Raw genomic sequence first — 24,896 nt, forward strand, 5'->3', positions numbered from 1 at the left:
GGCAGTCTGTGCACAAACGCCACCCTCCCTCAGCATTTCGCTTGGGAGATCATCTCTGCCCGCTGCCTTTCCTGGTCTCAGACTCCGTATCGCCTTCAATGCTTCCTCAGCAGATGGCACCTCAGCCAGCCACTCACAGGGGGTGACTTCATCCAATATTTGAGGCACCGCAGCCTCAGCAGGGTCATCCTCACTTTGTGCCACGATGTTTTCCTGGCTGAGGGATTTTCCCTCCCCCAGGACCTCACAGAAATGCTCAGCAAATCTGCGAACCTGTTCCTGGGGGTCGGAAATTGGATCACCGTTTTTTCCCCTAATGATGGTAATAGGTGTGGCGCTGCAGGTTACTTTTTTGATGGAGTTAAATAGAGATTTGTGATCACGGGCCACTGAGGCAGACTCCATCTCCTCAGCAACCCGCGACCACCACCCATCCTTGCAGCGCCTCACGGCTCTCCGAACCTCCGAGCGAAGGCTGCGGTAAGCCTCCTCATTCTCTGACGTGGGATTCTGTAGCCGATGACAGTGGGCCTGTCGCTTTTTCTCAACCATCGTGAACAACTCCTCTGTCATCCAGGGTGTCTGGGGAGGTCTGGACCGCGTACCCAAAGCAGCCATTGCAGCTGCATGAGTCACAGTCCTAAACCTCGCCCATTTACCCTCGACATCAGGAGGAGTCGGGGACGATACCAATCCCAGCCGCAAGCGATGATGAAATTCTCGCTTGCAACTTTCATCAGATAACTGAGACCAGGCCACTTTAGGTTGGAATGGGGTCCTGGGTGTACACCCACCACCGGAGTGGAAGAATGGCCGGCGCATCTTACAGATGACTAGTCGATGGTCAGAGGGCAGATCAGCTCCACGGTAGGTCCTGGTGTCAAGGACATGGGCTCGCATTCGCTGGTCCGTCACTATGTAGTCCAGCAGATGTTCTTGCTTGGACCCGGCATGCATCCATGATGTTGTGTGGATGCGCCGATGCCGGAACAGCGTGTTGGTAATTACAAGCCCATGGGCTGCACAAAAATCTAGCAGCCTCCTACCGTTGTTATTGAGCTGATCTGGCCCATGCCCTCCAATCACTCCAGACCAGGTGCCAGTATCATGACCAACTCGGGCATTGAAGTCACCCAACATGATGACTCTATCCCGAGGGGCCACTTTAGCCAGCACCTGTGACAGGAGGTCATAGAAGGCATCTGACTCATCGGCTTTGCCTGCATCCCTCCACGGATGTTCATCTTCGGTGGGGGCATAAGTAACCACGACCACCATTCCTCGCCTCCGGTTGATGGGAAGGCGAGCCCAAAGTAGCCTGGGGCTTACAGCTTCCCACACCTCACCGCCACGCTCCCACGCCCCCTTCATTCTTTTGTTCAAAAGAAGACCCACACCCTGTTGTTTGGCGGTCTGCTGCCCCGAGTAGAGGACTGTCCACCCCTCATGGTGGCAGGAGCCAGAGCCGGTCCACCGGACCTCCTGAATGCCGCATAGATCCAGGCGGTACCGGTCCAGCTCCCGACAGAGGAGTGGCAGCCTCTCCTCTGCAGTGAGCGTTCGAACAAGTTTCGTGGTAATTAATTGAAGGTGGAGGGGTTACCAGCCCCTCGCACCCGTCCAGAGCCCCCGTTTAGCCCCTGTGGTGGACACATATGCCATGAGGGGAGGAGCCAATCAAAATTGGATCTCCCCCCACAGCGCTGTCCACGACAGAGTTGCCCGTCCGGCACCGCGAGGAGGTAGGGGGTTGTTTTGCCGGACGCACACACACACACGCTCACACACACACGCTCACACACACACGCACACACACACGCTCACACACACACATACGCACACACACATACGCACACACACACACGCACACACACACACGCTCACACACACGCACACACACTCACGCACACTCACGCACACACACGCACACACTAAAGATCCTCCCGTGTAGCCTGTAACAGACTGTTGGGGCCAGGCGCTGTCAGTAGCGAGCAGCAGCAGTGTCGATTGAAGGCTGCCGGCGCTGTGGCACACGCGGGGGTGGGTGGCCAGCAACCACTCCCGGCCGCCTTTGTCTCCCTCCCAACACCCCCCCCCCTCCCCCCCAGTGTTTGTGTTTGTTTCAGCACGCGCGCGCGTGCACTTCACTCGCATAGCTTCAACTTCATCCTCTGCACATAATTGTGTGTGTGTGCGTATGTGTGCGTATGTGTGTGCGTATGTGCGTGTGTGTGTGTTTACGAGTGTGTGCGCGTTGTTGGGAGTGTGCACTTGTATGTGTGCGCGCGTGTGAGTGTGTGTGTGCGTGTGAGTGTGTGTGAGTGTGTGTGCGTGTGTGAGTGTGAGTGCGTGTGTGCGTGTGAGTGTGTGTGTGCGTGTGAGTGTGTGTGCGTGTGTGTGCGTGTGTGAGTGTGAGTGCGTGTGTGCGTGTGAGTGTGTGCGCGTGCGTGTGTGTGCGTGAGTGTGTGCGCGTGAGTGAGTGTGTGTGCGCGTGTGTGTGCGTGAGTGTGTGTGCGTGAGTGTGTGTGCGTGAGTGTGTGTGCGTGTGTGTGCGTGAGTGTGTGCGCGTTGTTGGGAGTGCGTGTGTGTGTGTGCGTGTGTGAGTGTGTGTAAAGTGTGCGGGGCAGTCGTGTCGTGGTTAACGCTCCGCTACAAACCGGGTGACCCGAGATTGATTCCTGCTCACGGCCACCAACACCGCCGTCGATTCTCTGAACCGGTCCTGGGCCTCCCCTAGATCGACTCGGCCTCAAATGAGTACCCCGTTCGGGGAGACAAAGGCGGCCGGGCGTGGTGCTGGCCACCCATCCCCTCGTGTGCTGTGCCGGCCTTCATAGGTGCCGCTATTCGCAAGCAGCAACTTGCCCAAACAGTCTGTTGAGGCTATACCGGGGATCTTTGTCTTTGTGTAAGTGTGAGTGTGTGTGCGGTGTGTAAGTGTGAGTGTGTGTAAGTGTGTGTGCGTGTGTGAGTGTGAGTGCGTGTGAGTGTGTGTGTGCGGTGCGTGAGGGTGTGTAAGTGTGTGTGTGGTGTGTGTAAGTGTGAGTGTGTGTAAGTGTGAGGGAGTGTGTGTAAGTGTGAGTGTGTGTGGTGTGTGAGTGTGTGTGTAAGTGTGTGTGCGGTGTGTGAGGGTGTGTAAGTGTGAGTGTATGTGTGGTCTGTGAGTGTATGTAAGTGTGAGTGAGTGTGTGTAAGTGTGTGTGGTGTGTGAGTGTGTGTGTAAGTGTGAGTGTGTGTGCGGTGTGTGAGTGTGTGTAAGTGTGAGTGTGTGTGTGCGGTGTGTAAGTGTGTGTAAGTGTGAGTGTGTGTGTGTGTGCGCTGTGTGAGTGTGTGTAAGTGTGCGCGTGTGTGTAAGTGTGCGTGTGCGTTGTTGGATGTGTGCACAAGTGTGTATGTGGTGTGTGAGTGTGTGTAAGTGTGAGTGTGTGTAAGTGTGAGTGTGTGTGAGTGTGTGTAAGTGTGCGTGTGTAAGTTTGTATGGCTGGAGACAAATTGAGGCTTTTTGCATTTTTCTACCAAAATTGGTTGTGAGCGAAAATGAATTTAATTTCTGTGCAGTCCAAAACTCAATCAGCAGCAGCAGCAGTTACACGAGGGGGGTTCTGAATGGGACGAGAAGAGGGTTCTGTATGGGATGAGAGGAGGGTTCTGTATGGGATGAGACGAGGGTTCTGTATGGGTTGAAACGAGGGTTCTGTATGGGATGAGACGAGGGTTCTGTATGGGATGAGACGAGGGTTCTGTATGGGATGAGACGTGGGTTCTGTATGGGGTGAGACGGGGGTTCTGTATGGGATGAGACGAGGGTTCTGTATGGGACGAGAAGAGGGTTCTGTATGGGACGAGAAGAGGGTTCTGTATGGGATGAGACGTGGGTTCTGTATGGGATGAGACGTGGGTTCTCTATGGGATGAGACGTGGGTTCTGTATGGGATGAAACGAGGGTTCTCTATGGGATGAGAAGAGGGTTCTGTATGGGATGAGAGGAGGGTTCTGTATGGGATGGGACGAGGGTTCTGTATGGGATGGGAAGAGGGTTCTGTATGGGATGGGACGAGGGTTCTGTATGGGATGAGAAGAGGGTTCTGTATGGGATGAGATGAGAGTTCTGTATGGGATGGGACGAGGGTTCTGTATGGGATGGGACGATGGTTCTGTATGGGATGGGACGAGGGTTCTGTATGGGATGAGACGAGGGTTCTGTATGGGATGAGAGGGGGGTTCTGTATGGGACGAGAGGAGAGTTCTGTATGGGACGAGACGTGGGTTCTGTATGGGATGAGAGGAGGGTTCTGTATGGGATGAGACGAGGGTTCTGTATGGGATGAGACGAGGGTTCTGTATGGGACGAGACGAGGGTTCTGTATGGGATGAGAGTTTTGTATGGGATGAGACGAGGGTTCTGTATGGGTTGAGACGAGGGTTCTGTATGGGATGAGACGAGGGTTCTGTATGGGATGAGACGAGGGTTCTGTATGGGATGAGACGTGGGTTCTGTATGGGGTGAGACGGGGGTTCTGTATGGGATGAGACGAGGGTTCTGTATGGGACGAGAAGAGGGTTCTGTATGGGACGAGAAGAGGGTTCTGTATGGGATGAGACGAGGGTTCTGTATGGGATGAGAGTTCTGTATGGGACGAGACGTGAGTTCTGTATGGGATGAGACGAGGGTTCTGTATGGGACGAGACGAGGGTTCTGTATGGGACGAGAGGAGGGTTCTGTATGGGACGAGGGTTCTGTATGGGACGAGGGTTCTGTATGGGACGAGAGTTCTGTATGGGACGAGAGGAGGGTTCTATATGGGGTGAGGCAGAGAGACGAACACGTGAATTAGGGAACTCGCACGGCCAATCAGGGCGGGTTTGTCGCGTAAACAAAACGTGGCCAATGTAGTTCCGAGTTCAGCGCACACCACCGCTCGTGTGTTGGAGACTTTAACCCACAACAATGTTGACAAATCGAGTATGGTGACGTATCGCCGGTAATAACAACAACAACAACCGACAGCAACAACCAGCCTCATCAGGCAACAGACAGAATGGTTTATTGAGTGTGCCCTGGGGGTGGGCCCTGGGGGTGGGGGCTGGGGGCGGGGTGGGGGCTAGGGGGGGCTTTCATCCAGCAGCGAAACGACCACGGCTCATTGATGATCACGATGCCGCTGAAGATGACGATGAAGATGCCGCTGAAGATGCCGCTGAAGATGCTGCTGATGAAATGAAGCCGGGCACGTGGCCGGGCACGTGGCCGGGCACGTGGCCGGGCACGTGGCCGGGCACGTGGCCGGGCACGTGGCCGGGCACAACCTGTCGGGCCGCTTGATCGCGGGGACCGCCAGAGACAAAAAAAACCCCAAAAAAGTTGCACGCGGTGAGCATTTTTGTGAGGTCGTGAAGGGGTCGCGGAACGTCGCTCGAGGGCCCCCCCCTCTCCCCACCCCCCTCCCCCCCTCGGGGTCATCCCCCCTCCCCCCACCCCCTCCTCGCTGAGTGCACCAGCGGCACTTTGGAGCTGAGAATGTCGCCCGCCTCCTCGTCGGTTTGAAAAATAAAAAAAATATTTAAACACTTTCTTTAGAACAGTTTATTTAGAACACTTTCTTTAGAACAGTTTCTTTAGAACACTTTCTTTAGAACAATTTAGAATTGCCCTGTGAGCCAAGAAGCTCTCGAATCGGCTTTCATCAACAAAACAGAAAAACTGGAAAATGAAAAACACGACGTTTGCAACAGGTCGCATTAAAAATTATAAATACAATAAATACAGCGATGAAAAAAGTCAACAAATTATTTTACAATATATTAATGATAAATTAAATATTTAACTAAACTGCACGTTAACATTAGATAAACATATTGCATAATAGTGCATGTAGAGGGAGGAATAAGATTCGATAAAATATTGTCAAACAAGGAATATAAACGCCTTTGGTAAAATACTTTTCCTGTGCAAACCACAAATTCGAAGTACCACGAGTAACCATAACAATCACCATGACATTGCACACATTACAACAGCACAGGACTCAAACACAGAATCAAAGTAAATACATAATTAGATGCCCGCCACCCTGATGTCCATCCACTGCAGGATGGAAGTTTCCCCAACACCCCCAAGTCGTGCCAGTGTAATGGGTAGTGTCATGGGTAGTGTCAGGGGTAGTGTCAGGGGTAGTGTCAGGGTTAGTGTTAGTGTCAGGGTTAGTGTCAGGGGTAGTGTCATGGGTAGTGTCAGGGGTAGTGTCAGGGGTAATGTCAGGGGTAGTGTCAGGGGTAGTGTCAGGGGTAGTGTCAGGGGTAGTGTCAGGGGTAGTGTCAGGGGTAGTGTTAGTGTCAGGGGTAGTGTGTCAGTGTCAGGGGTAGTGTCAGGGGTTGGGTGTTCGTGTTAGGATGGGGTTTACCCCACCTGTTCCATCTGCACGGGGATCGAGTGTTGCCTCCTCGCCCACCACGCGTGAGTGTCCTCCCACACGTGTTCACTCATTCCAAACTGGCCAAACATTCCCAGTTACGTGGCTACAGAGCTCCCCATCACAGTTATTATTTTCCATCACCGGTGCAGCTGTCCAACAGTAATTACATTCACACCCCCCCAACCCCCCCCCCCCCCCCGTTCGCAAAATGACGGAAACCAAGAATAGGTTTAACCCTTTATGGCAAATAAATTGAGAGCTGCGTTAAGATGTGCAAACACAACAAATGGAAACTTTTTTGCCAGGCATCAAGTACCACATTAGCCAGGCACGGTACATGTGGCGGAACACGCAAACGAACTTGGCACCGATAATCTTCTTGCATTGCCTTTGAAACCGATTGGCCTACACCAGAGACAGCGGCCTTCTGCGTAGCCTAGTCTCACCACCGGTGTCAGACCCAGAGAACAGCGCCAAAAAAGCGACCAGTACAAAGGCAATGCCACGCGCATCAGAACATTTCTTGCTCAGCACGAACCATAAAGGTCCCAGAGATGTCACAGGTGTCCAGTCGCTGTTTGGACATCTCAGCCCCGTCTGTTTAGTTGCCAGAAAGGGTAAAACCCACATCCTTATTTTTCATCATTTTGAATGACTGTCAAAAAAAGGGTCCCATATAATCATTAGGTTCCCCCTATAACCATTAGGATCCCATATAACCGTTAGATTTCTATGCAATCTTTAGGTTCCCATATAACCATTAGGTCCCCCATGTTACCATTACGTTCCCATATAATCATTGTATGGTTATGGTTGCTATTGTTGTTGTGTTGTTATTATTGTGTTGCTGTTATGGTTGAGATGTTGTTTCTTGTCATTGTTGTGTTGCTATTGCTGTTGATATTTTTGTTATTGTTGTCGTGTTGTTATTGTTGTGTTGTTATTGTCATTGTTGTGTTGCTATTGCTGTTGTTATCTTTTGTTATTGTTGTCGTGTTGTTATTGTTGTTGTATTGCTATTGCTATTTATTATATTGTCGTGTTGTTGCTATTGTTGTTGTTGTATTGTTGTTGTTGTCGCGCTGCGCCGAGTGCCCCCCACCAAGCCTTTGGTCCTTGACTCGTCCGCTCTCTCCGCACGTGGTTTGAGCGACTCAGCATGCTCATTATCCTGCTCAACTGCGTCACCCTCGGCATGTTCCAGCCCTGCGAGGACATCGACTGCTCCAGCGACCGCTGCAAGATCCTCAAGGTGGGTGGCCGGACTCGCCGCTGACCCCCACCCCTGATGCCCAGAGCCTTCCTTGCCCATAGCCTCTGAGCGATAACGGTGTGGTGAAGACACAGTGTGTAGAAACATCGTTAGCTCTCTGTCTCTCTCCCTCTCTCGATCTCACTCTCTATTTCTGACTCTATCTCTCTTTGTCTCTCTGTATCTCTTTCCCTCTGTCTCTCTGTCTTCCTCGCTGTCTCTCTCTGTGTGTGTCTCTCTCCCTGTCTCACTCTGGCTCTCCCTCTCTCTGTCTCTCTGTCTCACTCTCTATCTGACTATCTCTCCCTCTGTCTCACTCTGTGTCTCTCTAACTCTCTCTCCAACTCCCCCCCCCCCCCCACCCTACCGGACATCCCAGTATTATTAGAACATAAACGAACTTACAGACAATGCTTCTTAAAGTCCCACAATGAACAGATGCACCCGTCTTCACTGGGACACTAATTGTGCCTCCATTTTGTACTCTGTGTAATGGCTGACACCCCTGCCTCGTGACACCCTCCCCCCTCTCACCAGAGGTTCGATGACTTCATCTTCGCCTTCTTCGCGGTGGAGATGGTCATCAAGATGCTGGCGCTCGGCGTGTTCGGGAAGCAGTGCTACCTGGGTGATACGTGGAACCGCCTAGACCTCTTCATCGTCGTGGCCGGGTGAGAGGCCTTGCCTGGCTAGGCCCCGCGGGTCCATCGTGGCCGTGTCAGAGACGTTGTGAATCCTGGGATCACAATGGTGATACTGGAGACATTGTGAATCCTGGGACCGTGATGGTGATGCTGGGGACACTGTGAATTCTGGGATCACAATGGTGATACTGGGGACACTGGGATCCTGGGATCACAATGGTGATTCTGGGGACACTGTGATCCTGGGATCACAATGGTGATACTGGAGACATTGTGATCCTGGGATCACAATGGTGATACTGGGGACACTGGGATCCTGGGATCACAATGGTGATACTGGTGACACTGTGATCCTGGGATCACAATGGTGATACTGGTGACACTGTGATCCTGGGATCACAATGGTGATGCTGGGGACACTGTGATCCTGGGATCACAATGGTGATACTGGGGACACTGGGATCCTGGGATCACAATGGTGATACTGGGGACACTGGGATCCTGGGATCACAATGGTGATACTGGGGACACTGTGATCCTGGGATCACAATGGTGATACTGGGGACACTGTGATCCTGGTATCACAATGGTGATACTGGAGACATTGTGATCCTGGGATCACAATGGTGATACTGGAGACACTGGGATCCTGGGATCGCCAGAAAGCCACCATGCGGAGTCCTCCCCGCCCCCGCCCCCCCCGGGGGACTCCTGGCAGGAGCTTGATGAGCACGCCAGCAGAGTTCCTCTCTCCCCGTGCTCACTGATCCTGCGTCGCCATTCCCTTCGTCTCCCTCCCCTCGCCCCCTCGCTCCGTGAAGCGCAACACGGGGACGAGTCGTCGAGCCGCGATTCGTGTTCACGCGTCCACGGCGCTCAACACTCACACAACGACACCCCGCCGCGTAGCAGTGCACACGCTGGTAGGGGGCAGGTGCTGTCAGCGAGAGCGGCACCAATGAAGGCCGGCACGGCACACGGAGGGGGTGGTGGTGGTGCGGCCCAACCACCGCACGCACCCCCGTCCGCCTTTGTATCCCCGGTGCTGCGTATACGTACACACCGCGTTCATAGTTTCACAGTTCCATTTATTTGGTACAGCCCTGTGAGTCTTTCGGCTCTTGAATCGGGTGCAACCGCAACAAACAAAAAAACAAAAACATGAACAAGAAAACATCTTAAAGTGACTTTGTGACTGTTCAAACAGAAAATCCATGAAAAAAGCAGCAAAATATTCCTGAAAAAAGCACCGCACACCAACGCTGTGTGCAAAAATCCCAGTGGGATGCAAGTCAAACAACAACAACAAGACAACTTAGATTAAGGCCATCAGTCTAACTCCGTACTACAATAAACAAAAAAACATGGCCAAAACAAAAAACGTTTTCGAAATCACCAAAATAAAGCCATAAATGCAACGTAACAGTGATCACAGGGACTGTGACCGAATTTTTACAATAAACTACATAAATAACATGTAACACCAAACCCTAGAGCCATAGTTGGCTGCATAAGTCACTCCACAACAACAGGAGCATCAGTCTGAGTATCACATTTTTCAATGCACCTTTAAGATCAGAACACCAAATCAAAATACAGTTAATATTTTGCAGCGGTCATCCGGAGCGAAACATTGTATTTTATTACAGCCCACTGAATAGCAGTGGCAGCTAGGGGTGTACAACTCCTCTAGAGCAGTTTTGAGAGTAGTGCTTGGATAACTGTCTTAGGTAGGTGCTCGCAAACGGCCGCAAGTCCTATGCAGGCTATATGGGGGATCTTTGTCTTTGTGTGTGGGGAGCGGTGGTGCAGTGGTCAGCACTCCGCGCTACGAACCCGGCCATCCCGAGTTCGATTTCCAGCTCACGGCCAACGCCGGTGGCGATCATCTGAACCGGTCGCGGTCCCCCCCCCCCTCCCCCCCCCGAGGTCGACTCAGCCTCAAATGATCACCCGGTGCGCTGCGTAGCAAACATCGCCGCTTGGGAGACAAAGGCGGCCGGGCGCTTCATCGGCGGTGCTGCTACCCGCTCGCAGCCAGCGCTTGAACCTTGTGGTGGGACCCAGGGGTTCCCAATAAAGCCCCCCGGCTCTCGCATCAACTGCGTTGCGACGTCAGTTTATGTCTGTCGAAGGCGAACGACACAGCGATCGATTCCTCTCGACGAGCTCGACACGATGCGTGAATCAAAGTTTTCAAAGTTTTATCCGTGACTACGGCAATTTTGGCAATGACGGGTGCTCGGTGAAGACCGAGAGAGGATCGATTTGTTGTGGGTCGCGGCGTTTGTTTGTTTTTTAAATAAATCACGATTTCGAATTCCGTTTATTCGGGACCGCCGGGGGTTCCGCCGTGAGGTTCACAGCAGACTGTAGCAGGCTACAACGTGGTGTGCGCACCTTTGTCTTTGCGCTCGTGCGCAGGATGTTGGAGTACTCCCTGGACATGCAGAACGTGAGCCTGTCCGCGATCCGGACGGTGCGTGTGCTTAGGCCGCTACGCGCCATCAACCGCGTCCCCAGTGAGTAGCAGCAACACCCACACACACATCCACACACCCCACACACACACATCCACACACCCCGCACACACACACACACACCCCGCACACACACACACACCCCGCACACACACACCCTGCACACACACACCCTGCACACACACACACCCCGCACACACACATACACACCCCGCACACACACACACCCTGCACACACACACCCCGCACACACACACACCCCGCACACACACATATTCACCGCACACACACACCCCACGCACACACACACACCCTGCACACACACACACACACACCCCGCGCACACACACCCCACACACATACACACACCCTGCACACACACACACACCCCGCACACACACACCCTGCACACACACACACACCCCGCACACACACATACACACCGCACACACACACCGCACACACACATACACACCCTGCAAACACACATACACACCCCGCAAACACACATACACACCCCGCACACACACATACACACCCCACAGACACACACACACCCCGCACACACACATACACACCCCGCACACACATACACTCCCCGCACACACACACACACACCCGCACACACACATACACACCCCGCACACACACACACACACACCGCACACACACATACACACCCCACACACTCACACACACTCCGCACACACATACACACCGCACACACACACACCGCACACACACATACATACCCCGCACACACACATACACACCCCGCACACACACATACACACCCCGCACACACACACACTGCACACACACATACGCACCCGCACACACACATACACCGCACACACACACACACACCGCACACACACACTGCACACACACATACACACCCCGCACACACACATACGCACCCGCACACACACATACACACCCCGCACACACACCCCTCCACCCACACACCCCTCGGCTGTCACGGGGAGCCCGATAGAAATAAATACTCTATATATTATATATATAAAGGCGCGGCCCCGCAGTTCTCTGTCTGGCAGTGCGGTGAGTGGATTCGCTTCCATCTGTATGGCGAATATTGATTTGATTATGTAATGCCTAGTTTGGGGCTACGCGAAGGACCGTGTGTGTACGTGTGTGAGTGTGTATGTGTGTGTGTACGTATGTTTGGACGTGTGTGAGTGTGTACGTGTGTGTGAGTGTGTGTATGTGTGTACGTGTGTGTGTGTACGTGTGTGTGTGTACGTGTGTGAGTGTGTGTGTGTACGTGTGTGAGTGTGTGTACGTGTGTGAGTGTGTGTGTGTACGTGTGTACACTCACGTACACACACACACTGTGCTACGAACCCGGCTGCCCGAGGTCGATTCCCGCTTACGGCCAACACCAGTGACGATTATATCTGAACCGGTCCTAGGGGAGGCCTAGAATGAGTACCTCGTGCGGTGTGTAAACATCGCCACTAGGGGAGACAAAGGCGGCCGGGCGTGGTGCTGGCCACCCCCCTCCTCGTGTGTCGTGCCGGCCAAAAGTTCGATGGACGGTCAAAAATTCGATAGCTGGCCAAAGATTCGATGGCCGGTCAAAGGTTCGATGGCCGGTCAAAGGTTCGATGACCGGTCAAAGGTTCGATGGCTAACCAAAAGGCCACGTGGGGTGACCTTTGTCTTTGCCTGTGCAGGCATGCGCATCCTGGTGACGCTGCTGCTCGACACGCTGCCCATGCTGGGCAACGTGCTGCTCCTCTGCTTCTTCGTCTTCTTCATCTTCGGCATCATCGGCGTGCAGCTGTGGGCCGGCCTGCTACGCAACCGCTGCTTCCTGGCCAACAACTTCACCGAGTGAGTCAATGCGCACGCAGCGGCGGCGGCAAACAACGACGCACGACAACCAACAACAAACAAACAACCACAAAACACACAACCACAGCAACACACAAACAACCACAGCAACAACAACAACAACACACAAACAACCACAACCACACACAAACAACCACAACAACACACAAACAACCACAGCAACAAACAAACAACCACAACAACAACCACAACAACACACAAACAACCACAGCAACAACAACAACAACACACAAGCAACCACAACCACACACAAACAACCACAACAACACACAAACAACCACAGCAACACACAAACAACCACAACAACACACAAACAACCACACACAAACAACCACAACAACACACAAACAACCACAACACACAAACAACCACAACAACACACAACCACAACAACACACAAACAACCACAACAACAAACAACCACAACAAAACACAAACAACCACAACAACAACAACACACAAACAACCACAACAACACACAAACAACCACAACAACACACAAACAACCACACACAAACAACCACAACAACACACAAACAACAACACACAAACAACCACAACAACACACAAACAACCACAGCAACACACAAACAACCACAACAACACACAAACAACCACAACAACACACAAACAACCACACACAAACAACCACAACAACACACAAACAACCACACACAAACAACCACAACAACACACAAACAACAACACACAAACAACCACAACAACACACAAACAACCACAGCAACACACAAACAACCACAACAACACACAAACAACCACAGCAACACACAAACAACCACAACAACACACAAACAACCACACACAAACAACCACAACAACACACAAACAACCACAACACACAAACAACCACAACAACACACAACCACAACAACACACAAACAACCACAACAACAAACAACCACAACAAAACACAAACAACCACAACAACACACAAACAACCACAACAACACACAAACAACCACAACAACACACAAACAACCACACACAAACAACCACAACAACACACAAACAACAACACACAAACAACCACAACAACACACAAGCAACCACAGCAACACACAAACAACCACAACAACACACAAACAACCACAACAACACACAAACAACCACAACAACACACAAACAACCACACACAAACAACCACACACAAACAACCACAACAACACACAAACAACCACACACAAACAACCACAACAACACACAAACAACAACACACAAACAACTACAACAACACACAAACAACCACAGCAACACACAAACAACCACAACAACACACAAACAACCACAACAACACACAAACAACCACACACAAACAACCACACACAAACAACCACAACAACACACAAACAACCACACACAAACAACCACAACTACACACAAACAACCACAACAACACACAAACAACCACAACAACACACAAACAACCACAATAACACACAAACAACAACAACAACAAACAACAACAGTCCCAGACCTCACCACGACAACACCCAACAGTAGATCCTCAACAATATTGCCCAGGACCACTTTAAATATTCGCTACAGTGAGTGGGAAATTTGCACTTGGGGTCGGTGGGTTCTCAGTACCGTGCGCCAACTACTGCGCCACCACTCCCCCTCCTAAGAAGACAACAAAGACTCCCCGTGTAACCTGCAGATACTGTTGGGGCAAGTGCTGTTAGGGAGCAGCGCCTATGAAGGCCGGCACGGCACACGAGGGAAGTGGGTGACCAGCACCACGCCCGGCCGCCTTTGTCTCCCCCAGTGGCGATGTTTACACACCACACCAGGAACTCATTTGAGGCCGAGTCGACCTAGGGAAAGCCCAGGACTACACTACTACAAAGACACGCACACAGCCACAACAACAACAACAACAACCGCCATTCGCCACTAAGTGGCGGTGATGTCACCACGACGCTTGTGCCAGGCCATGTGCACCCTGAGGCCACGTGAAGTGTCGAACGCCCGCTGGCAGGAGGTCACGGGGCAGACCCAGGTGCCACGGGTCGACTGACTGAGATGACTGGCTGATGCATCACCTGTGCCCCCTACTGTGCCAACCTGCTGTGCTTTAGCCACCCGGCGCTCCGCTCGTTGTTGTGAGCGTCGCTCCTCCGCCCTCCACAGTCACACAGACACACGCACGTGCATAGACAACAACATCCACCGTTCGCCACTCGGTAGCGATGACATCACCACACAGCGCTTGTGCCAGGCTAGGTGCACTTTGAGGCCAGCGCGTGAAAGTGTGGAAGGCTCGTTGTTGGCAGGAGAAAGCTCACTGGACGGACCCAGGTGTACGGATTGACTGATTGATATGCCTGGCCAGGTGCAGGAGGTCACGAGACAGATTCGGGTGATATGGATTGACTGATTGAGCTGATGGTACCACCTGTGCCCCCCAGTGTGGCAGCTTGCCGTGTTTTTAGCCAGGTGGCTAAGATGTCCTTCACGAGGCTCCCCCACGGCACGCAAATACAATCACTCCTCGTATAGCCATTAACGGGCTGTAGGGGCGAGTGCTGTTAGCAAGCACCTGTGAAGGCCGGCACGGCACACGAGGGGGTGGGTGACCAACACCATGCCCGGCCGCCTTTGTCTCCCTAGTGGCGATGGTCATACGTCACACCAGGTACTCATTTGAGGCTGAGTCGACCTAGGGGAGGCCCAGGACCGGTTCAGATAATCGTCACACATACACACAAACACATACAGACGCACATACACATACGCACGTTTTCGTTTTTGATTCTCACTCCTTAGATGTCCCCCAGATTCCACGGACACTTCATTTTTCTTGAAGTGACATCACAACCCCAGAGAACTGTCACATCTAACGAGATGTTTTATTTAATACATTTTTCACACACACACGTGCGCGTGTGTGTGTACCGCGCGTGTAACGGGGAGCGTGCAAATTGATTTTTGTCACTCCAGCGGCAGGGCACCTTAATTTATTTATTTATCCACCCTCTTCCCACGCCTCCTGGCCGCCTCCTCCTCCTTCTGCTCCCCCACGCGCCGCATGCTCGCGCGGATACAAAAAAAATACACGCACAAAACGTGAGAAACGCGCTCCGTGATATTGGGCGAGCGGAGGTGTCTCGCTCGGGTCCCGTTTGCCCTACGTCCGCGACGCGCGGCGCGGACGCCTCTAGGCGCCAACCCCGCCGTCGACTAGGGGAGGCTCCTTCTTGTCGCAATCGCTGCGCTCGTGCAGGAGAGCGCCTCCTCTTAACCACGGTAAATCGGTGCCCCTATGCCCGGTCGTCGAGCTCACGAACGGATTTAGCCGATTGGTCGAGGCCCCGGTCAGAACGCTTTGGGACTCGCCGATTGGTCGAAATTGGCGGTCGCGTACCTGTCATTAACAGGGGAATGGTCGGTAAGCGAACCGCATTGGGCTCTATGGAGGCACTACACTATACACTACACTATACACTACTATACTACACACTACACTACTACACACTACACTACTACACACTACACTACTATACACTACACTACTATACACTACTATACACTACACTACTATACACTACACTATACACTACACTACTATACACTACACTATACACTACATATTGGGCTCTATGAAGGCCCGTCGTTAAACAATTAGTCGTTAACAGGGGTGGTCGTTAAGAAGGGTTCTACTCTATGCTACCAAACACTACAATATACACTACTATACACCCCACTATACACTACACTACTATACACTACGCTACTATCCACTACTATACACTACTATCCACTACACTACTATACACTACACTACCTTACACTACTATACACTACACTACTATACACTACACATTGGACTCTATGGAGTTCCGTTGTTAAGCGATTAGTCGTTAACAGGGATGCTCTTTAAGGGGGGTTAAACTGTACTGAAGGAATCCGATAAACTGTTAAGCCATTTATTTATTAATTACAGATGTCCGGTAGGGGCGCAGGGGTCAGAAATTTCAGAATCTGAATATTTATTTAGACTGCAGGAGGAATCCGACGAGCTATGAAGCTCTTTACACAGACGTCCGGTCGGGGAACGGAATAAGGACGCTACATCAACAAACAGTTACAAAAACACGATAATAGTGCAAAGTACAAGAAAGGTAAAACTAAACCATCCCCATCTTACCAGACAAAGCACACTGAGGTATTAACTTATTATTCTGAAATGACTGGCCACATAATGACAGCTCAACAAAGCGGCCCATCATTTGAACATTTATAGCAGCCAAAATAATAAAAAATAATCTTAATACATGTTTCTAAACGTGGAGGGATAAGCAATCCAAATCACACGATAGAAGTGCAAAGTATAGGAATGGTAAATTAAGCAAATTGCACCCCCCAAAAAAACTATTTTTATTTTACAAGGGAGAGCCAACTGAGGTGCATCAGCTTATTTGTCAGAAGCAAGCCGGCCATCACAAATTATATCCCAACGAAGTGGCGCATCATGTGGAAACTTATAGCGTACAAATAAGTAAAGTAATCTAAACGCAAATGTTAAGTTGCGTATGGGCAAGTGCTCGTTTAAAGAGCCCGTCCCTGCCACGTGACGTATGCCACCCTCTTCCGGGTGGAGCGACAACACGAGTAAATTGTTCAGGTGGTGATTGATACAAGCGCCGACTCAGGCAACAAATGATCTCCTTGGGTCGCTTCACGGGGAGGAGAACGAAACGAAACCAACCCGGCTAGTCGCCTACACGTCCAAGATGGCTACCTCTTTTTTTGGTCACGAAATGTTCATTTCGTATACCTTTTGAGCGGAAACTTTTTAAGTTTCAGTGATCCCAGAGTCTATGTGTATGCTTGTGATCCGTTTTTATGAATCAGTCTAAACAAAACCCATGCACACGATTCTTAAAGAATAAACAAAATCCAAGATGGCCTCCATTTAATTACAATAATATTTCATTTGCAATTGCACGTCAAAAGAGCCATCCATGTCGCTGTGTTTACACCAGTATCTATGCACCAATATCTATACACCAATATCTATACACCAATATCTATACACCAATAACTATACACCAATAATATCTATACACCAATATCTATACACCAATATCTATACACCAATAACTATACACCAATAATATCTATACACCAATAATATCTATACACCAATATCTATACACCAATAACTATACACCAATATCTATGCACCAATAACTATACACCAATATCTATACACCAATAACTATACACCAATATCTATACACCAATAACTATACACCAATATCTATGCACCAATAACTATACACCAGGATCTATACACCAGGATCTATACACCAATATCTATACACCAATAACTATACACCAATATCTATACACCAATATCTATACACCAATATCTATACACCAATAACTATACACCAATATCTACACACCAATAACTATACACCAGGATCTATACACCAATATCTATACACCAATATCTATTCACCAATAACTAGACACCAGGATCTATACACCAATATCTATGCACCAGTGTGGCCTACAAAACCAGGTTAACCACAACAAACCCAATTACCCACGAGCCCTCACTTTGTGTCTCTGCACCAGCAGAGCCGGGTGCAGCTTAGACCCAAGCTTAGGCCCAGAGTTTGACCGGTGCGGCAAAGGTTGTGCACGGCAGGCGCCTGCCATCTTCCCCACTTCTCCCTAAGTCAGTCTCGCGTCGCCGTGGAGACGTGGCCGTGAGTGATTGCAATCGCAGCGCCTGGCAACTGCACCGCACGCAACTGTGGTTGCATTGCGAATGCCGTTGTGAGGCGCATTGCCCTATCACTCTCCCTATCTCGCATCTCCATCTCTCCCGCTCTCTGCATATTTACAAATCCCTGGTCTCCAGCTCTCCCACTCTCTCTCCATCTCTCTCTCTCCATCTCTCTCTCTCTCTCTATTTGCGCTCCTATCGTGTTCTTGTATTGTTTGTTCTTGTAACGTTCTGACCCCATGCCCCGACTGGGCATTTGTGAAAAAACGAGCTTCATAGCTCATCGGATTCCTCTTCCAGTATAAATAAACATTCTGAATCTGATTCTGTCTCTATTTTATTTCTCTCCATCTCCCTTTCCCTCCCTCCCATCCCTCCCGTCCCACCCTCCCACCTACCTCCTTCCCATCCCTTCCTCCCTCCCAACCTCTATCTCCCATCCATCCCTCCCATCGCTCCCTCCCATCCCTCCCACCCTCCCTGCCTAACTCCATTCCCTCCCCTCCCATCTCTCCCCTGCGCTCCCTCCCATTCCTCCCCTGCGCTCCCAGGATGTTCAACATGACCTACGACCCGTACTTCATCCCGGACGACGGGGACGAGTCGCCCTTCCTCTGCTCCCTCAACTCCGACAACGGCATGCAGCGCTGCGCCGACATCGAGCCGAGCCTCTCCCCGGACGGCGCCGTCTGCTCGCTGCCGGCGCTCCTCTTCCTGCAGCAGCAGCAGCAGCAGCGGCGGCAGCGCGACGGGGAAGCGGCCGGGGCAGCGGCCGCGATGGAGCAAGGCGGACAGCGGCAACGCAACAACAACCACCACCACCACCCGTCGCACCACGGCCACTTCCACAACTACGACGGCGGAGGGGCTGACGGGATGCAGGAGGCGTTCCGGGACCTGCCGCGCACCAACACCTGCGTCAACTGGAACCAGTTCTATTCACGGTGCGGCCCCGCGCAGCGAAACCCTTTCCGCGGCGCCATCAACTTCGACAACATCGGATACGCCTGGATCGCCATCTTCCAGGTGTGACGCATGGCGGAGGCGGGGGTGAGGCGGAGACCGCATCTCAGGGTCTTGAGACTCGGCTCCAGGAGACTGGGTCAGATGCACCAGCTGCGCTCCCCCCACCGTACCAACTTGCTGTTTAAGCCACCCAATGCTCCGCTCGTTGTTGTGAGCGCCGCTCCGTTGTTTTCGGAGGGCGACTGCCTCCAACTTAACCAGCAGCGTCCTTCACGAGTCTCCTCCACAGATGCCAATCTTGACACCACTGATTTCAGTCATCAGCCAGTTCGATCAGCTGCTCCACATCCTTCTGTACTACATGGGCCCATCTCTTCTCTATCCCCTACCATGCCCATGTAGCCCCCTCGATCCGGCCAAACAGAAGCTGCTTGGGCATGCGGTGGCTGATCATGCAGGGCTGCATGACCCAGCCGACGCAGCCTCGCCTGCTCGAGGTGCTCACTGATGATGGGACTGTGTCCAGATTATGATCCTAAACTGTGTCCAGGATCACAATGCACATCCACGTATCCAAAAAACAAAGACACAGGCATGCAGATACTCACGCATCCACACACCCCGCTGATGCATTCCCAGGCTTAAGACACAAGCACGTGCGTGTACGTGTGTGTGTGTACGTGTGTGTTTGTGTGTGTATATATGTGTGTGTGTACGTGTGTGTGTACGTGTGTATGTACGTGTGTGTGTGTACGTGTGTGTGTATGTACGTGTGTGTACGTGTGTATGTCACTGTGTATGTACGTGTGGGGAGCGGTAGTGTAGCAGTTAGCGCTACGCTGCGCTACCAACCCGGCGACCCGAGTTCGATTCCCGCTCACGGCCAAAATCAGTGACGATTATCTGAACCGGTCCTGGGGCACCCCTAGGTCGACTCAGCCTCAAACGAGCACCTGGTGCGGTGTGTAGTAAACATCGCCACTGGGGGGAGACAAATGCGGTCGGACGTGGTGCTGCCCACCTATCCCCTCGTGTGCCGTGCCGGCCTTCATAGGCACTCGCCCCAACAGTCTGTTAAGGCCACGCGTGTGCACCTTAACAACGAGCCTTGGCAGCGCTGGGGAGACAAAGGCGGCCGGGCGTGGGCCTTCGGCCACGAGCACCCGCTGGTGGCCTCAATCGGAGCCGCGTGCCGGGCCCTCCGCCGGGCGCTCGCCACCCGGCGGAAGACGGCGCCGCGACCTTTTTATCGGTCCGCCCACCCTCCTGGCATCGGCTCCGGGCGGCCATCGATCCTCTCGCCCCCGCCTTTAATCGCCCCGCGGGAATTCCTCGCGCCTCTGCGCGGCTCCCATCGGCACCGTAGCTCTTGTCATGATGACGATCGTCGTCGTCATCGTCGTCGTCGTCATCTCACCGCGTTAGTCCGTCTCGGTAGGCGCGGCAGCCCCTCGGGGGGGGGGGGGGCATTTCTCTCTGCGAGCGGGGAGGGGGTTTGTTCTCATACGCGGCGCATTGGGAGGGCTCTGCGCTAAGCCGCTTTGTCGAGCCGGGAGAGGGACGTGGCGGGGCGGGAGAGAGAGATACGGCGACGCGTGCGAGCGTCACGACGCGCGCTGGGGGAGACAAAGGCGGCCGGGCGTGGTTGCCGGCCGCCACCCACCCCCTCGTGTGCCACAGTGCCCGGTAGCCTTCAGAGGACGCTGCTACTCGCTAACAGCGCTCGCCCCAACAGTCTGTTACAGGCTACGCGGGGGATCTTTGTCTCTGCGTGTTCACGCGCGTGGGTGAGTTAATGTGGTCGGCCCTGCTGCTGACTAGCCCCCCCCCCCCCGTTCCTTGGGCGTCATCATAATCTTTATTTATCCCGGAGAAATCCGATGAGCCATGAAGCTCTTTTTCACCGATATCCAGCAGCAGATGGCATAGGCGCTGCTCCCCTAACAGCACTTGCTCCAACAGCCCGTTTAAGCCATCTCTGTCTTGTCTGTCTGTGCGGGGAGTGGTGGTGCAGCGGTTAGCACTTCAAAACCCGGCGAGCCCAGGCTCGGCTCCCGATCGCGGCCACCACCACCGGCCACGATTATCTGGACCGGCCCTGGGCCTCCCCTAGGTCGACTCAGCCTCGAATGAGTACCCGATGCGCTGCTCGCTAACGGCACTTGCCCCAACAATGTTGTTAAGCCTTGAGCAGGGGATCTTTGCCTTGTTCCTGTGCATAAACGATGAGATGGTGTTCAAGTTAATTTACATCTGACAATATGAAATAATATCTGAAACCACCACAGGCTCCCTCTTCTGGAATTGTATTTGGCCTCCTCTTCCACACCAGCCAGACATTTTGGAAGAAGAGGTGGGAGTACCCACACTTTACCCCACCGCACGCTTAGTTTTTATTACGTGGGGCGGTGGGTGGGGTGAGTGGGTGAGTGGTGGGGTGAGTGGTGGGGTGAGCTGGGTGAGTGGGGTGAGTGGTGGGGTGAGCTGGGTGAGTGGGGTGGGGTGGGATGGGGTGGGCTGGGTGAGTGAGGAGAGTGGAGTGGGGTGGGTGAGTGGGGTGGGTTAGTGGGGTGAGTGGGGTGGGTGAGTGGGGTGAGTGGGGTGGGTGAGTGGGGTGGGTGAGTGGGGTGGGTGAGTGGGGTGAGTGAGTGGGGTGGGTGAGTGGGGTGAGTGAGTGGGGTGAGTGAGTGGGGTGGGTGAGTGGGGTGAGTGAGTGGGGTGGGTGAGTGGGGTGAGTGAGTGGGGTGGGTGAGTGGGGTGAGTGAGTGGGGTGGGTGAGTGGGGTGGGTGAGTGGGGTGAGTGGGGTGGGTGAGTGGGGTGGGTGAGTGGGGTGAGTGAGTGGGGTGAGTGAGTGGGGTGGATGAGTGGGTGGGTGAGTGGGGTGGGTGAGTGGGGTGAGTGGGGTGAGTGAGTGGGGTGGGTGAGTGGGGTGAGTGAGTGGGGTGGGTGAGTGGGGTGGGTGAGTGGGGTGAGTGGGGTGGGTGAGTGGGGTGAGTGGGGTGAGTGAGTGGGGTGGGTGAGTGGGGTGAGTGAGTGGGGTGAGTGAGTGGGGTGGGTGAGTGGGGTGGGTGAGTGGGGTGAGTGAGTGGGGTGGGTGAGTGTGGTGAGTGGGGTGAGTGAGTGGGGTGGGTGAGTGGGGTGAGTGAGTGGGGTGGGTGAGTGGGGTGAGTGGGGTGGGTGAGTGGGGTGGGTGAGTGGGGTGACTGAGTGGGGTGAGTGAGTGGGGTGGATGAGTGGGGTGGGTGAGTGGGGTGGGTGAGTGGGGTGAGTGGGGTGAGTGAGTGGGGTGGGTGAGTGGGGTGAGTGAGTGGGGTGGGTGAGTGGGGTGGGTGAGTGGGGTGAGTGGGGTGGGTGAGTGGGGTGAGTGGGGTGAGTGAGTGGGGTGGGTGAGTGGGGTGAGTGAGTGGGGTGAGTGAGTGGGGTGGGTGAGTGGGGTGGGTGAGTGGGGTGAGTGAGTGGGGTGGGTGAGTGTGGTGAGTGGGGTGAGTGAGTGGGGTGGGTGAGTGGGGTGAGTGAGTGGGGTGGGTGAGTGGGGTGGGTGAGTGGGGTGAGTGGGGTGGGTGAGTGGGGTGGGTGAGTGGGGTGAGTGAGTGGGGTGAGTGAGTGGGGTAGATGAGTGGGGTGGGTGAGTGGGGTGGGTGAGTGGGGTGAGTGGGGTGAGTGAGTGGGGTGGGTGAGTGGGGTGAGTGAGTGGGGTGGGTGAGTGGGGTGGGTGAGTGGGGTGAGTGGGGTGGGTGAGTGGGGTGAGTGGGGTGAGTGAGTGGGGTGAGTGAGTGGGGTGGGTGAGTGGGGTGAGTGAGTGGGGTGAGTGAGTGGGGTGGGTGAGTGGGGTGGGTGAGTGGGGTGGGTGAGTGGTGTGGGTGAGTGGGTTGAGCGATGTGAGAAACCTGCTGCACCACTGTCTCAACCGCCGCGCCACCAGGAGATGGAATCGCACCGATGACCTCTGGATCGCCAGTCCTGCTGACCGTTAACACTGCAGTGGTGACAGCGAGCGTGGAGAACACGAATACATAAATAAATCAGGGTCTGAGATTGCATTGAAAATAGCGACAGCTTTATCACTGAATAGATTATACGCGCGAGTGTGACTTAGCGTGCCACTCAAAATTCAAGTTGGTTATTTTCAAGGTCACGCAGCCTGGTTTTATTCGTGCGCTGTTCAACTCAGGCGACTGCGAGTTGAGAGGCGATGCCGCGCGATATTTATCGGCCTCTCAACGGAGTCTGACAACGGATCGCGGGCAAGGCATACAGAGTTGCAGAGTAGAGTTAGTGGATGAGTGGGTGGGTAGGTGGGTGGGTAGGTGGGTGGGTAGGTGAGTCATTGAGTGAGTGGGTAGGTGAGTCATTGAATGAGTGGGTAGGTGAGTGGGTAGGTGAGTCATTGAGTGAATGGGTAGGTGAGTCATTGAGTGAGTGGGTAGGTGAGTCATTGAGTGAGTGGGTAGGTGAGTCATTGAGTGAGTGGGTAGGTGAGTGGGTAGGTGAGTCATTGTGTAGTGGGTAGGTGAGTGGGTAGGTGAGTAATTGAGTAGTGGGTAGGTGAGTCATTGAGTAAGTGGGTAGGTGAGTGGGTAGGTGAGTCATTGAGTGGTGGGTAGGTGAGTCATTGAGTGAGTGGGTAGGTGAGTGGGTAGGTGAGTCATTGAGTGAGTGGGTAGGTGAGTGGGTAGGTGAGTCATTGAGTGAGTGGGTAGGTGAGTGGGTAGGTGAGTCATTGAGTGAGTGGGTAGGTGAGTGGGTAGGTGAGTCATTGAGTGAGTGGGTAGGTGAGTGGGTAGGTGAGTCATTGAGTGAGTGGGTAGGTGAGTGGGTAGGTGAGTCATTGAGTGAGTGGGTATGTGAGTGGGTAGGTGAGCGGGTAGGTGAGTCATTGAGTGAGTGGGTAGGTGAGTGGGTAGGTGAGTCATTGAGTGAGTGGGTAGGTGAGTGGGTAGGTGAGTCATTGAGTGAGTGGGTAGGTGAGTGGGTAGGTGAGTCATTGAGTGAGTGGGTAGGTGAGTGGGTAGGTGAGTGGGTAGGTGAGTAGGCGAGTATGGGGAGCGGCGGTGCAGCGATGGTTATCTGAACCGGTCATGAGCCTGCCATAGGTCAACACAGCCTCCCGTATAAACATCGCCACTGGGAAGACAAAGGCGGTCGGGCATGGTGCTGGCCACCCACCCCCTCGTGTGCCACAGTGCCGGGCTTCATAGGCGCTGTCTGCTAACAGCACTTGCCCCAACAGTCTGTTAAGGCTACACGGGGGATCTTTGTGTGTGTGTGAGTGCAGTTGCGATTTTGCGGCAGATATTATTTTAACCCTAATAAGCAATATTTCACTTTTAAAAAATGTAACATTTGTCCATTATGCATGAGTGTTCTCATGATTAAAACATATGGCTTTCAGATGTTATTTACACTATCGTGCCATTAATATTTGAGCTGCACGCGTCTGAAGCCCGTGCAATATTGAATGACGTCCTCTATTTAACCATGCCCATGTCTCTTTACGTGTG

At 53.0% G+C, this 24,896-nt stretch overlaps 1 protein-coding gene across 8 annotated transcripts in view; it reads left to right on the forward strand.

Annotated features, from left to right (window-relative positions):
• Positions 1-24,896, forward strand: part of LOC116955176 (voltage-dependent T-type calcium channel subunit alpha-1G-like) — a 269,045-nt gene that overhangs the window by 119,343 nt on the left and 124,806 nt on the right. For all 8 annotated transcript variants that reach the window (XM_076052903.1, XM_076052904.1, XM_076052906.1 and 5 more), the window contains exons 3-7: positions 7,553-7,665; positions 8,203-8,336; positions 10,734-10,831; positions 12,487-12,646; positions 18,980-19,454. In XM_076052903.1, coding sequence (XP_075909018.1) covers positions 7,553-7,665; positions 8,203-8,336; positions 10,734-10,831; positions 12,487-12,646; positions 18,980-19,454 — 980 coding nt within the window. The remainder of the gene's footprint in view (positions 1-7,552; positions 7,666-8,202; positions 8,337-10,733; positions 10,832-12,486; positions 12,647-18,979; positions 19,455-24,896) is intronic.

This window comes from Petromyzon marinus, chromosome 58 (assembly GCF_048934315.1).
Source record: "Petromyzon marinus isolate PM22_M1 ecotype Great Lakes invasive population chromosome 58, UKy_Petmar_22M1.pri1.0, whole genome shotgun sequence".
Lineage (NCBI taxonomy): Eukaryota > Metazoa > Chordata > Hyperoartia > Petromyzontiformes > Petromyzontidae > Petromyzon > Petromyzon marinus.